At 35.0% G+C, this 15939-nt stretch overlaps 1 protein-coding gene across 1 annotated transcript in view; it reads right to left on the reverse strand.

The window, feature by feature from the left end:
- The window catches only part of LOC149801126 (tyrosine-protein phosphatase 10D-like), a 155528-nt gene that overhangs the window by 79574 nt on the left and 60015 nt on the right, over positions 1–15939 (reverse strand). Inside the window, exons 10-12 of the mRNA XM_089955151.1 lie at positions 8783–8933; positions 4699–4820; positions 835–935 (exon numbers count right to left, since the gene is read on the reverse strand). Coding sequence (XP_089811277.1) covers positions 835–935; positions 4699–4820; positions 8783–8933 — 374 coding nt within the window. The remainder of the gene's footprint in view (positions 1–834; positions 936–4698; positions 4821–8782; positions 8934–15939) is intronic.

Genomic DNA, 15939 nt, shown 5'->3' on the forward strand with positions numbered 1-15939 from the left:
TGCATAAACATACCAAGTTTCCAACATAATCTCAAATGGTTTACAAAGTTCTACAGTGGAATGGAAAGAGTGATGAAAAATGTAAAACACTCAATTAAGACTTTGACCTTGAGGAGTGGACCCCCAATGTGGTATCCAACGCACATTTTAATGATAATGTACCACAAATTTCATTCTTTATTGAGAAAAAAAAATGTCAAAGTTGCAGAGCAGAAAGTGCAGTGAAAACAAAAATATTGATTTTGAGCTTGACCCTATAGATAGGACCTCCATTGTAGTATGTGATGCAATCTTCAAATGATTTTCATTTCTTAATCTCAAATGGCATAAAAGTTATAAAACTAAATGGAACATATAACAGAAAACTTGAATTATTGAGCCATGGCCTTGCGTGAAGATTGGAACCCAATTTGGTTTGTACCTTCTAATGATATACATGTATGAATAAAACAAGTTTTGTCCCTTAATCACAAACAGCTTTAAAGTTATTGAGTGAAATATAATTGATAGATGGAACCCATATTTACACAAAAAGGCAGATTTGTTGATGTAAGCATCTTTTACATGGTGACCACAACATGTACCAAGTTATGGTAGTTATGGTAGTTTACTGAATCTCAGATTACAGCATTCACAAGATTCTGTCGTACACAGCAATCAGCTACAAGACAAAAAAGGAAAACTAAAACCAATTGCAATAACAGTGATATGTTGAGAGATGCATTTTCAGATGATAAACATATGATGTCACTTTTAAACCATACAAATAATCTTTGGAGGTGTTAATTCCATATGGAATATTAAGTTTATAAAACAAAAAAAAGTAAAACTTACAACAAAGTTATCCTGGTCACTTGTCTCATTCACTACCCAGCTGACTAGAAGGTCGTTAGAAGTCAAAGCTGTAACTGTGAGATTCTGTACTGCTTGGGGTGCTGCAAGCAAACAAGCAAATTCTGTACATTTTTGTCCCTGAATAACCACAATAAAGTCCCAAATGTTTAAAATAACAATATCTATGTAGACAGACAAGAAAAGTTACCAGGTTGCACTGCCCTAACTCAAAGGCACTAGAAAAAAAAGTTCATAGAGTGAGTAGAAGAAAAAAAACAACAGTTTTTATCATAGTCATTGATCTTTAAGACAAAATCTTAACCAATGACACAAGAGATTCTATCAAACTGAAATGAGTAAGTCTACCATGGTTCATCACTTGACCTCAAACAGTTTTTAGGATATAAAGCAGAAATCAAATACACATTAAATTCTCACCTGCATCCCTAACATTGAGGATATATTGTCTAGTATATACAAGTATATCAAGCTTTATCAATTTATTTTAAACAGCTCTTGAGTTAGAAAGTAGCATGACAAATGTGCATCACACCAACCATTCCTAACACTAACCTCTTAATGCTGAGCACCAAGTGAGGAAGTACCATCTTAATAAGTCTTTGACATGACTCAGCTGGGGTTCAAACCATGACCTCCCACATCCATGGCAGATGCTCTAACCACTTAGGCCACCAGAGCGGTTGTATAAGATTGAAAATATCAGCCCTTAATCTCATAATGCTTCAAAGTTATGGAGTGCAAGGGAGTTCCAATGAAAATATTTAACGCTGGACCTCAAACAGCCCAACCATTATAGTGCTGAATGAAAAATGTGATTGAAAACTTAGAATACTGAGACATTACTTTGACCTTAATGACAAGATCCCCAATGTGGTAGGTGACCCACCTTCTACTGATGATGTGTAAGTATACTACGATTCAACCCTCAGTCTAAAATAGCTTTAAAGTTATAATGGAAATGTAAGGGTGATGGAAAACTTAAAAGAATGAGTCATGACCTTGAAGGCAGAACCCCAACAGTAGTATGCAACACACTTTCTAATGATGCTGTACAAGCACATCAAGTTTCATTCCTTAATCACTAACGTTTAAAATTATAGAATGGAAACAAAAGTGTGATGGACTCGGATGAAATACAGATACTCCATCCAACCCTGACAAGTCCATTCAACCCTGACAAGTCCATCCAACCCTGACAAGTCCATCCAACCCTGACAAGTCCATCTCAGTAAAGCAGCTGATTTTTTTCCCATAAGATTGACCAGTTTTCAGTAAGGTGTAACAAAGTATCAATAACTGCTATTATAAAGCTGGAAAACGTAATTAAAAGTTTGACGCATTGACGATAAACATAATGTTCAAGAGAAAAGTTTGTAAAGTACACACAGACTTTATTTAAAACGAATATAGTTGCACAAACTTTAATTCCAATCCCTAAGCAACTCAACGGCTTGTTGCTGGAAATTCTTTTTCCATTTCACACGATGATGGCAATCGTATCTCCCGCCATCAGACATACTCAAATTGGTATGTGATGTCCAATAAACGATACTGTGTCCTTTCCAGCTTTTATTCACAAGAATCTGAATATTCCTTTTTATTCTTCTGTGTTGATTATTAACACTTTTCTAGAAGCTTATTTTCCCTTTGGTCTTAAACATGCATTATAATGAAGGCATGCTGTACTGTATTTTCCATTAAAATGCTCTATGAAAGAATAAAGTTTGACAACATTGTCCTGTGAGAGATGCGATGGTGTAAACCTCACTAAATAAAGTCTGACAACACTGACCTGTGAGCGATGCGATGGTGAAAACGACACTAAATAATGTTTGACAACACTGACCTGTGAGAGATGCGATGGTGTAAACCTCACTAAATAATGTTTGACAACACTGACCTGTGAGAGATGCAATGGTGTAAACCTCACTAAATAATGTTTGACAACACTGACCTGTGAGCGATGCGATGGTGAAAACGACACTAAATAATGTTTGACAACACTGACCTGTGAGAGATGCGATGGTGAAAACGACACTAAATAAAGTTTGACAACACTGATCTGTGAGAGATGCGATGGTGTAAACCTCACTAAATAATGCTTGACAACACTGACCTGTGAGAGATGCAATTGTGTAAACCTCACTAAATAATGTTTGACAACACTGACCTGTGAGAGATGCGATGGTGTAAACCTCACTAGATAAAGTTTGACAACACTGACCTGTGAGAGATGCGATGGTGAAAACCTCACTAAATAATGTTTGACAACACTGACCTGTGAGAGATGCAATGGTGAAAACCTCACTAAATAATGTTTGACAACACTGACCTGTGAGAGATGCGATGGTGAAAACGACACTAAATAATGTTTGACAACACTGACCTGTGAGAGATGCGATGGTGAAAACGACACTAAATAAAGTTTGACAACACTGACCTGTGAGAGATGTGATGGTGTAAACCTCACTAAATAATGTTTGACAACACTGACCTGTGAGAGATGCAATGGTGTAAACCTCACTAAATAATGTTTGACAACACTGACCTGTGAGAGATGCGATGGTGTAAACCTCACTAAATAAAGTTTGACAACACTGACCTGTGAGAGATGCGATGGTGAAAACCTCACTAAATAATGTTTGACAACACTGACCTGTGAGAGATGCGATGGTGAAAACCTCACTAAATAACGTTTGACAACACTGACCTGTGAGAGATGCGATGGTGAAAACGACGCTAAATAATGTTTGACAACACTGACCTGTGAGAGATGCGATGGTGAAAACCTCACTAAATAATGTTTGACAACACTGACCTGTGAGAGATGCGATGGTGAAAACGACACTAAATAATGTTTGACAACACTGACCTGTGAGAGATGCGATGGTGTAAACCTCACTAAATAATGTTTGACAACATTGACCTGTGAGAGATGCGATGGTGAAAACCTCACTAAATAATGTTTGACAACACTGACCTGTGAGAGATGCGATGGTGAAAACCTCACTAAATAATGTTTGACAACACTGACCTGTGAGAGATGCGATGGTGTAAACCTCACTAAATAAAGTTTGACAACACTGACCTGTGAGAGATGCAATGGTGTAAACCTCACTAAATAATGTTTGACAACACTGACCTGTGAGAGATGCGATGGTGAAAACCTCACTAAATAATGTTTGACAACACTGACCTGTGAGAGATGCGATGGTGAAAACCTCACTAAATAATGTTTGACAACACTGACCTGTGAGAGATGTGATGGTGTAAACCTCACTAAATAAAGTTTGACAACACTGACCTGTGAGAGATGTGATGGTGTAAACCTCACTAAATAAAGTTTGACAACACTGACCTGTGAGAGATGTGATGGTGAAAACGACACTAAATAATGTTTGACAACACTGACCTGTGAGAGATGTGATGGTGAAAACGACACTAAATAAAGTTTGACAACACTGACCTGTGAGAGATGCGATGGTGTAAACCTCACTAAATAAAGTTTGACAACACTGACCTGTGAGAGATGCGATGGTGAAAACCTCACTAAATAATGTTTGACAACACTGACCTGTGAGAGATGTGATGGTGTAAACCTCACTAAATAAGTTTGACAACACTGACCTGTGAGAGATGTGATGGTGTAAACCTCACTAAATAAAGTTTGACAACACTGACCTGTGAGAGATGCGATGGTGTAAACCTCACTAAATAATGTTTGACAACACTGACCTGTGAGAGATGTGATGGTGTAAACCTCACTAAATAAAGTTTGACAACACTGACCTGTGAGAGATGCGATGGTGTAAACCTCACTAAATAAAGTTTGACAACACTGACCTGTGAGAGATGCGATGGTGTAAACCTCACTAAAGGTTCCAGACTTGATACTAATTATGGATATCATGTATAACTTGCCGGGTTTTAACTGTTGAAAAGTGTATGTCAAGCTTTGAATGGTCCTGAAAAAAAAGATAACAAAATTCCATATTTAATTGTACGTATATATAATGCTAACTGTACCATTAGACATATAACATTAAGAAAATCTAAAATGCTTACTAAGGGTTTTCCATTTAAACATGCATGGTATCCAGTGAAAGCAGTTCTTTAAAATATATCTCAGGGTACACTAATTACTCAAAAGAATTTATATGAAAATAATTTAAAAAATCTAAATTGCATCTATGGGTTACTATTCCATGTTAAGAGTGCCTTCCCTGGGTCCCAGGTACATTTTACTGGAACAGCCCCAAAGAAAAGTACCTACCATGTTTTTTTTAGATTTTATTAACAAATATATGTGTATAATTCAATATCCCCAAAATTGGAAGGGCTTTTGCTGAACAATTTTTTTCTCATAAAAAATTAGATTAACAGTAAGATATGTTTGAATAATTATTACAAAAACTTTCAAAGCAGGGACAAGATGTAAATATATATAAAATAACACAAAAACATTCAAACACTTAGTATTACAATTATTTCACGTATTAGAAAATGTGTCTTTCTCTGGTTCTAGATTTTCTGTTGCTTACATTTTAGTGTTATCCTTCTATGACTCACTAATTTTTTCTCAGATTATTTATTTTATAAATATTATTTGTTTTTCTTCTCTCAGAACTACAGAATTACACCTAACACACTATTTTATACAACTCAACTGTTTATTAACTGACTACAAGCAGACTTACTACCTTGATAATACATAACGTTTAAATTAACAGGCATTACAAGTGATGCAGAAGTTTCATTTGATAACATCCTTAAACAAGGACTGGAGGATGATGATAAAGGCTAACTTTTGTTGCTAGTATCTTTCATCTTTTATTAAGGGCCGAGGTTACATACCGATACAATCAGGGATAGGCTACATACAATTTGTTCTATGCAATAATTACCGTATATACTCACTTACAAGTTGAGTCAAACTGCAAACAACATAGACCCTAATCTGCTGATGCATAATGTGCCTGCAGTCTATGTTGCTTGTTCTACTAATTACTCCTAACAAACTGCAAAGACCCAGATCTGCTGGTACATTATTTAATTTCAGATCTGGGTCTGCACAGTATGCAGTTGTACTCGTCTTATAAGTGAGGATATACAGATGGTCCACTGTCTGACATGTCAAGTTAGCAAATGGTCACTTGAAAATTTATAGGTGATGACCAGCAAATGGTAAATTTAGTATCCCAGGTGTGCATGTATGTACAAGGTTTTACTGAACATGCTGACAATCCTAGCTATAAAATATCAATTAAAAGTTATGCTCTAACGTCCCAAAAATAACACAAATTGTCCAAAGATAATACAAACTGTCCCATGATAATACAAATTGACCAAAGATAATAAAATTTACCCAAATATAAGAATAAATGTAAACATATTGCACACAAGATAAAAGATAACATTTAAAAAAATAAAATAAAGGTTAATATAAATCACTAGGTAGAGATAATACACTGGACAAGAACATGTTTTACTGTGGGCACAGGAAATACATGTACTTTGGTCAAGGTTCACCCTTCAGGACATATGCACGAGTTTATTCTGTATGTGCTTCATGTGAATGGGAAAATATCACTTCAACTCTGCAAATTGTTGTGTAAGAGGGATGCCAGTCTCCAAATATTGACCGATGTTCAAAAATACGTATTTGGAGTTTTCATTCCACCGAATGTGATAACTACATTTAGTACATACCAATATATATAGTATTTTAAGTCTGTACAGGCAACCTTTCTTTTATAAACAGGCAACTGGGGCCCCGAGTGGCTGAGTGGTCTAAAGCGCTTTCCGTCACGGATCACTGCTATCTCACCTCTGTCTACGTGGGTTCGAGTCTCGGGCTCGGTCAATGTGGATATGTGAGAAAGCTTGCCGGTAGCTTCTCGTGGGTCAGTGGTTCTTTCTGGGGTTTTCCCGGGTTCTTCCTCCACCATTAATACTGGCCGCCATGTATAGCCTATCTTGTGCTGGAAAATGGCATTAAACCCCATAACAACAACAACAACAACATAAACAGGCAACTATAAGAAAGCTTTGTCTATTTTATCTACCCATACATTACCTCTAATACCACTCTGACAAGGCAGTCAACATTGCAGAACAAGCTGACATGACTTTTTTTTAGTAAATCATGTCTCGATAAAATCTGGGAATTACAAGGTTATCAAAGAGTTTGAAAAGGAATGCACCTACAAAGTTTTATGAACATTCATGTAACAGATTTAGAAAAATGTGGCCAAATGCTAAATCTAATCAGCAACAACCGCTCTGGTGGCCTAGTGGTTAAAGCATCCGCCTTGGATGCGGAAGGTCGTGGGTTCTATCCCCAGCCAAGTCATACCAAAGACTTACAAAAATGGTACTAATAGCTGCCTCACTTGGCGCTCAGCATTAAGAGGTTAGTGTCAGGACTGGTCGGCCTAGTGTCAGGATAATGTGACTGGGTGGGACATCGTGCTACATGTCTGCGACATGATACCCCAGTGCTAGACATCACTATAAACTGCGACACTGCAGACATCGTAGCAATAAGACTGAAAAATTGATAACAGCTAAGTTAAAAAGTCCAAATCACACACACACACACACACACACATCAGCAACATGAAAATAAATAAAATACCCCATTTTGTCAAGCCTACCCCTTTTATTGAGCTAAGTTAATCTGTGTGCCATGTTTGAATAATGGATTTACATACAAACTCTTTAAATTAAATTACAGCATCTATGCTCAACACTCTTCAATCTTAATTACAAACTGAAATGTATACAGCTGCCATGTAAACTAAGTACTGCATTCCAAAAAGACTACACCTTTTTTGAAGCTGGAGGAGCTTTGGTTATTTTGTTTGTGTAACTGCAATGAAAATGGACCTTTTCATTTTGCTTCGTTATCTACTTACAATGTTGATTTCTGGTTTGTATGCAATAAATTGTCATAGAAAAAGATCATGACATCTGTATGTATTGTATGAGGAAATGCAGGTACCATATGTACCTGCTTATAAGTTGAGTCCAACTGGCAGATCTGAGTCTCTGAAGTTTGTTAAGAGTAATCAGTATAACAAACACCATGATCTACCAGAGCATTGTGCGACAGTGGATCAGGATCTGATTTATAAGTGAGTATATATGGTAAACTCACAGTAGCTGCTTCCCAATACTTCAAACCTAATTTGCTTTAAACTGCAGGGTCTACATTATGTCCTAGTATATATCACTAAGGCTCACAAACTGCCACCAAGAGGCCCACCCTGAAGCATGGTCAGGGAGTTGTTGGGTGAGTAGCAGATAAGGTTTCTGACTCAATATTAGTATAAATTAGAGATTTTTCAAAAAGAAAAGGATTTACAACAACAATAAGAACAAATAATAATAGAATTATTATTAATAATAATAATATTAATAATAATAAAAATATTAATAATAATAATAAGAAGAAGAAGAAGAAGAAGGAGAAGAAGAAGAAGAAAAAAGAAGAAATAAATGTTAAATAAAAAAAATAAAAGTAATAATATTAGTCATAATAATAATAGTAATAATAAATAAATGCATGATTTATACACTTCAAAGGGAATGACAAAACATACAATACTTGTACATCCTAATATAATATGTGATTTGCTGTATCTTAAATGTTGTCCTTTAAAAAAAAGCTAACGCTTGCCAATTTAGTGTTCCATGTATTATGGATTTCAATATTTGCAAAACAATTAAATAAACTGTAAGTGTGCAAATACACAGTAGGTTTTAAATGACCCCATTCCATGCCACCATCAATTTTTGTTAAAACCATTTTCTTTAACCATTGCATTTACTTCTAGAAATAGTAAAGAAAATATTAAACCACTTTTTTGTTCTCCTAAACTGCAACAATACAGTTAAATTTAAATTAAGGTAGAACAAATATTACCTATTAAGGAATACAGTAGAAAGAACAGCATCAGGCGGTGAAATTGACAGCTCATACTGGTCAACACTGGAATTAACTGGTTCTGTCCAGTTTACACTGATAGAGGTTGGGGTAACTGCAGATACCACCATATTCTGAACAGCCAATGGATCTGTATGAAACAAAAATGCCAAAGATTTGAAGAAACATTAATACGTGGACCTGTCTATATGCAAATTTGGAACAAGTCAAATGTGCAAATGTACAACAAAAATGTTATAGATATTTTATGACGAGCGTTCAATCAGTATCAACTTCTGTATCAATGCACGATGTGAAAATAAAATCTGACCTGGCATGTTCAATCAGCTTTAAAATACGGTTTCAAAATTGCAAATGAGAAAAAAATATAACTTTCAATTGCTTGGAAATGTACTTTGCACAGTAAGTATTCTTGTTACAATAGTGTTACATGCTCCAGACCATATTATCTGACTTCTTCAGCTATGATCTTTTATTATAGCTATCTCAAAAAACTGTCTGATTTTTATATATTAAAAGCATGTCGGTTTTGCAAAGTAATAAAATCACTAGTGGCTGAAAGGACTTGACATTGAAAAGTAATGAAATCACTAGTGGCTGAAAGGACTTGACATTGAAAAGTAATGAAATCACTAATGGCTGAAAGGACTTGACACTGCAAAGTAATGAAATCACTAGTGGCTGAAAGGACTTGACATTGCAAAGTAATGAAATCACTAGTGGCTGAAAAGACTTGACATTGCAAAGTAATGAAATCACTAGTGGCTGAAAGGACTTGACATTGCAAAGTAATGAAATCACTAGTGGTTGAAAGGACTTAACATTGAAAAGTCTGCTGATACACCAATCTCTTGTTAATTCACTCCAAGATTTGCAAACCTGCTCATGATGCATTGACACTTAAGTATCCCACTTTTTTTCTTTAAAAGTTTACATTAAATTGCAAGAAATGGATGGTAACCAAGTCAAGATAATGTAAACTCTCTAAATTAATTATCCAACATTGATCTTCAATCGGAATGACACCTACCATAAATAATGTTATTAGTCATTTTACCACATAACTTTGTATTGCTGAAGCTAAGCACCTGTTAACAAAAACAATGCTGCTTATAACAATCATCATGCTTTCTAAACGAATAACTTATAACATTGTGATCTAATTGGGCATGGCTGACCTAATTTAACGAACTGGTAGAAGGTTACTAAGTTGGTAAATGCATTAGTGTAATTTGTACACATGAAAAATTCTTTATGCATTGTTAGTCAAATTGCATAACAAATATAATGCTTATCTGGAACTCTGAATTCTCATGACCAGAAATATTAAAATTCTAAAGAACTGTATTTGTTAAGGACTATCGATTCTAATGCATCAATAAAAGCTACGATACCTGCCACTCCTTCCACCCCATGTTAACAAACATTTCAGTCTATCACATTACACAGTGCCCTCCCTCATGCTTCAAGGTTTATTAACCCCATTGCTCATGAGTTATCAAAGGAGGACTGTATGGCAGGGATTTCCTTATTTTTACACTAATTATCTGCCCAATGCATAAAGTATATCCAACTCTAATCAGTGGTGACTCAGATCTGCCATTATATAATGCACCGATAGATAAGGGTAAATTTAAGGACTTTGTGTTCTACAGATAAGATTTAGCGAACAGCATAGACCCAGATCTGCAAATGCAATGTGCAATGAAGACCTAGATGCACATGGTTTAGAGTTTGATACATGTAATAAACAGGTGAATAAAAATGTTTTCTTAAAACTCAGAATGGAATCAAATGAAAAATGATAACTGAATAAATATACACAAAATATAAATAACAATTGAGTTTCATTCTCCGTCTATATGAGTGATAATTAGCATGTTATAAGTAAAATAATCAAATTTAATATGACCTTTGTATCATATACATTTACACCCTTTTCCCAACATCCAAATGATTTCTCCCTTCACCCATGCCCGTTACATCCTGAAGACGCCAATAAGCAAAAATGAGACTTGATTTTTTTATCTTGCCTTGTGTTCTGTACTGAAACTTTGCTATTTGGAAGACATCTTAACAGCATCTATCCAAGTCTACATGCAATGTTATCCAAGTCTACATGCAATGTTATCCAAGTCTACATGTAATGTTATCTATGTCTATATGCAATGTTATCCAAGTCTACATGCAATGTTATCCAAGTCTACATGCAATGTTATCTATGTCTATATGCAATGTTATCCAAGTCTACATGCAATGTTATATATATATATATATATATATATATATATATATATATATATATATGCAATGTTATCCAAGTCTACATGCACTGTTAAACATGTATATATGCAATGTTATCTAAGTCTACATGCAATGTTATCCAAGTCTACATGCAATGTTATCCAAGTCTACATGTAATGTTATCTATGTCTATATGCAATGTTATCCAAGTCTACATGCAATGTTATCCAAGTCTACATGCAATGTTATCTATGTCTATATGCAATGTTATCCAAGTCTACATGCAATGTTATATATATATATATATATATATATATATATATATATATATATATATATATATATATGCAATGTTATCCAAGTCTACATGCACTGTTAAACATGTATATATGCAATGTTATCTAAGTCTACATGCAATGTTATCCAAGTCTACATGCAATATTATCTATGTCTATATGCAATGTTATCCAAGTCTACATGCAATGTTATCAAAGTCTACATGCAATTTTATCCAAGTCTATATGCAATGTTATCCAAGTCTACATGCCATGTTATCCAAGTCTACATGCAATCTTATCCAAGTCTATATGCATTGGCTAAAGAGCTGACCGATCCACTATGGTCCACTCTCTTATGAGCATATAAAATTCAAACAGATGAAAAGATTTTCTTCATCAGTTTTATATACTACACTAAAAATTTTGAGTATTTTGAGACAAGTTTTCTGAAATGGAGTGAAAACACAGTGAAGTAAAGATTTCAATTTTTGTCAGTTTTCTATCCAAGTGTCCGAATTTGCCTATGATGTTTTGTTTCTTCATCTTATTTACTGGTTATTTAAGCAACTGTCTGACATAAGACATATTTTAAAGTGATTGTTTGAGCAAATGTCCAACAGAAGCCATCATTGTTAATGGTTATTTGAGTAACTGTCCAACAGAAGCCATATTTTTTACTGGTTGTTTGAGCAACTGGCTGACACAAACCACATTTTTTACTGGTTGTTTGCGCAACTGTCTGACAGAAGCCATATTTTTACTGGCTGTTTCAGCAACTGTCCAAAAGAAGCCATAACTGACTTAATAAATATCAGCAGGTCAAATGTGTCACAATGTAAAGAATATTTTTTTCCACATTTCTTTTAAAGAATGCAAACTTCATATCGTAATGCAAGGAGGCTATTATGAAAACTGATCCGACATATGATGACATTTCAGATATGACTTGGGTTATTAAGTAGATGTAAACAAAGATCTTTGAATTTCCATCAATTTTGAAAGTAGGGTATATTTCCAGATCAAACTGGTGGATAAGGGAGCTAGTCAAAATCAAAGATACAAACTTCTGAAATGCTGTTTGTGAGTTTTTCTTCGATATTTTGTTATTTACTGTTAATTCATTTTTTCCGTGTTTGTAGTGTTGTGAGAAAGGAAACATTCCTCTGTAGTTAAACTTGTGGATTGGAGAGATGGAGTCCTTCTGTTTCCATAGAGTCCTACTGTTTCCATGGAGTCCAACTATTTCTGTAAGTGGATTATTATTTTGTTGGGTTTTTAGTTTTGTGGTTTGCAGTAACTTTGAAATCCACAACAACATGACACCTCATAAAATAAGTAAATTGATGTTGTTGGATTGTTTTTTTAAATTTCTAAAAATTGGTGGTGACATTGAGTGAAAACTTGTCTCTATTATCCCATTTATGCCATCAAAGAGTATAGAGCAAAGCAAAACTCTACTTTGTAAGATAATGTTTAAAAGCGACATACAAAACTTGAACACAAGCTGTCATAATGAACTGGAAGAGCTTGATTCTAACACAAAGACACAAACAGGAGGCAAAAGAGAGCATAAACTTGTGTCTTTACCTGAATTATATCTTCAACCACAGCCATTTATGAGTTTATAAATAGAGTTATATTTTTTTGCATACTGTTCAGAATTACTGCTTTGACATAGCTGCTGGAAGTTGACACAGCTTACTGTGTATATTCACATAAATGTTGAGTCTTATCATACAAACCCAGATCTGCCACTGCACAATGTGCCAGAAGTTCTGGGTCTGTGGAGTTTCTTAGGTGTAATTAGTGTAACATACAACAAAGACCCTGATATGCATGCAAATTATGTGATGGCAGATCGGAATCTTTGTTCTTTGCAGTTGGACTTAACATCTAAGAGAGTATATATGATGTTATCACTACAGGGTCTTAATCTAAGTAACCGAAAACCAACAAGTTTTGTAAAATTCAACATACAACTTATTTCCCTAAAATATAAAGTCTACATTTTAAAAAAGAACTTAAAGTATTGTGAATTCAATCCCAAACAGTCTTAAATGTTTTATCACAAATCAAAATTTATAAAGTTCCAACTGAATTCAAGTGGCATTCCAAAATAATTTCGGTACTGAATGTGTTGATGTGCCTGTAGTCTCGAACATGGTAATGTGCCAGTCTGAATTGTAATTATGTGCTAACAGTCTTTTGATGTATCACAATAATATATTCCAAAAATGTCCTTGTCTGAATTCACTAAATTCCATATTAATGTTTCTGAACAAGAATATTATTGATAGCACTTTGTATTTCCAGTGAATAATATTCGGAATAAATAATTCCATCTAAATAAAAACTGAACACAAGAAGACTGATTCTGCTTCAATAAGTTTAAAGCAATAATGAGCAATTTTGCAAGAAAAGAACGTTATATAAAAACCTAGGACACAAAAATAGAACCAGGATGAGGGTCAAAAGTTCTTTTCTAGAACATCCTCACTTGTCAACAAGATGAGGCCTATTAATAAAATTATAATAAAGAACACAGCAAATGTCAGGCAGACAGATTTTTCCATGGGAGAATTCCAATGTCCTTGACTAAAATTACGTTATTCATGATTACTTCCTTAATATTTAGTCTATACATACTGAGAAATATTAGCTTTGTATTATGGTCTTTTTTAAAAAATCAATCAATTAAAAAAGCCAACAAGTACAACAAATTAAACATCCACAACAATGGTTTCTACATGCAAATTCTTAGCAACAAATAATGAGAGCTTGGAGACGCATTACATATATCCATATAAATGCATGCTCATACATTACCAAGTTTCATGAAACTACAGCGAAAGTCTTGCATGATATGGTCCAGAATGCTTTAAGTTTGAAAAGTAAGTGAAGCATGAAAAATTGGTCACAGCAACCTATTTTGTATGCAATCACACAGTATCTCCACAAGAAGAATATGAATACCATGATTCACAACATCAGACATAACAATCTGAACAATATGAACCTGAATGCAACAACTTAAAATTGTTAATAACAATGACTGCTACCTAAAGAACTGTGACCCCGAGTCACTGAGTCACCGTGACTCCACTGTCGGTCGAATGAAATACAGTTGTTACAACTCAGTCGGGGGCTCTGAGTGGCCGAGTTGTCCAAAGCGCTCACCGTTACAGATCACTGCCATCTCACCTCTGTCTACATGGGTTCAAGTCTCGGGCTGGGTATGTGCAAAAGCTTGCTAGTAGCTTCTTGTGGGTCGGTGGTTCTTTCCGTGGTTTTCCCGGGTTCTTCCTTTACCATAAATACTGGCCGCCATGTATAGCCTATCATGTGCTGAAAAATGGCGTTAAACCCTACAACAACAACAACAACAACAACCTAAAGAACTAGAACTATTAGAGATGGGTATATCACAAAGGTCTCTACTCATTAATAGCTGTTCCATAGTGCCTGAAACAAACATATTCTTGAAAACCAAAGTTATGAGAAGAAAGACATTCAAAGGTCATTATGTAAATGGTAATGTGGAGCATTAGTAAACCAATTTATTTAAGTCTACAGGATACAAGCAATATCCCAAAAAGACACAAGTTGATCAACAAGGACCATACCTTTGTCCAAACGAAGCAGAAGAGATATATAGGTCTATGATGTGATGTGATGTGATTTGGATTTTTAACGTAGCTTTAACAATTTTTCAGTCATATTGCTACGATGTATGCAATGTGGCAGTCCATAGTGGTGTCTAGCACTGGGGCATCATGCCGCAGACATGTAGCATGATGTCCCACCCATTATCCTGACACCAGGCCAACCAGTCCTAACACTAACTTCTTAATGCTGAGCAACAAGCGAGGCAGCTGTTAGTACCATTTTTTAAAGTCTTTGATATGACTCGGCCGGGGATCGAACCCACGACCTGCTGCATCTGAGGCAGACACTCTAGCCACTAGGCCACCAGAGCAGTATAGGTCTATGAAACAATATATTGAGTAAAGAATTAAAAGTTGAATTTCCATGTCAAGAAATAGACTAAGTCTATAAAATGTTCATGCAAGTCAGTGACATAATGTTCACACTAAACTGCATTAGACTCTGCTGTTTGGTCATTGAGCTATTCTGGTCATAAGCAACATCCTATATTAGGATATAAAGTTAATTGTTCAGGTTCACAACTCAGTTGCAAACTTAGCTGAGAGAAAGCCCATAAAAGACACATCTAAGTCTATGATACAATGTTCATACCAACTTGAATCAGAATATGTTGACTGGTTAATGAGCTCTGTTGGCTATTTTCATCTGAATATGGAGTTAACTGTCAAAGGGCCATAACTCTAACCAAAAGAAAGCTTTCAAGACAATCTGATAAATGACATATTCAGGTCTGTGAAACAATGTACACACCAAATTGCATTAATATATATTGAACAGTTCCTGAGCTACATTGGTACAAGGATAAGATGTTGTGGAGATTTAAATCTGATTGAAAAAGGACACTAACATTATGTATCAAGATTGCAGAACTTTTGTTGATTATTAAGTGTAAATGGATAGAGAGATGGACTCATAGAAAAGATGACTAGACTCTCTCATCTTTATGTG

The sequence above is a fragment of the Sinohyriopsis cumingii genome, chromosome 4, assembly GCF_028554795.1.
Source record: "Sinohyriopsis cumingii isolate HCF-2022 chromosome 4, ASM2855479v2, whole genome shotgun sequence".
Taxonomy (NCBI): domain Eukaryota; kingdom Metazoa; phylum Mollusca; class Bivalvia; order Unionida; family Unionidae; genus Sinohyriopsis; species Sinohyriopsis cumingii.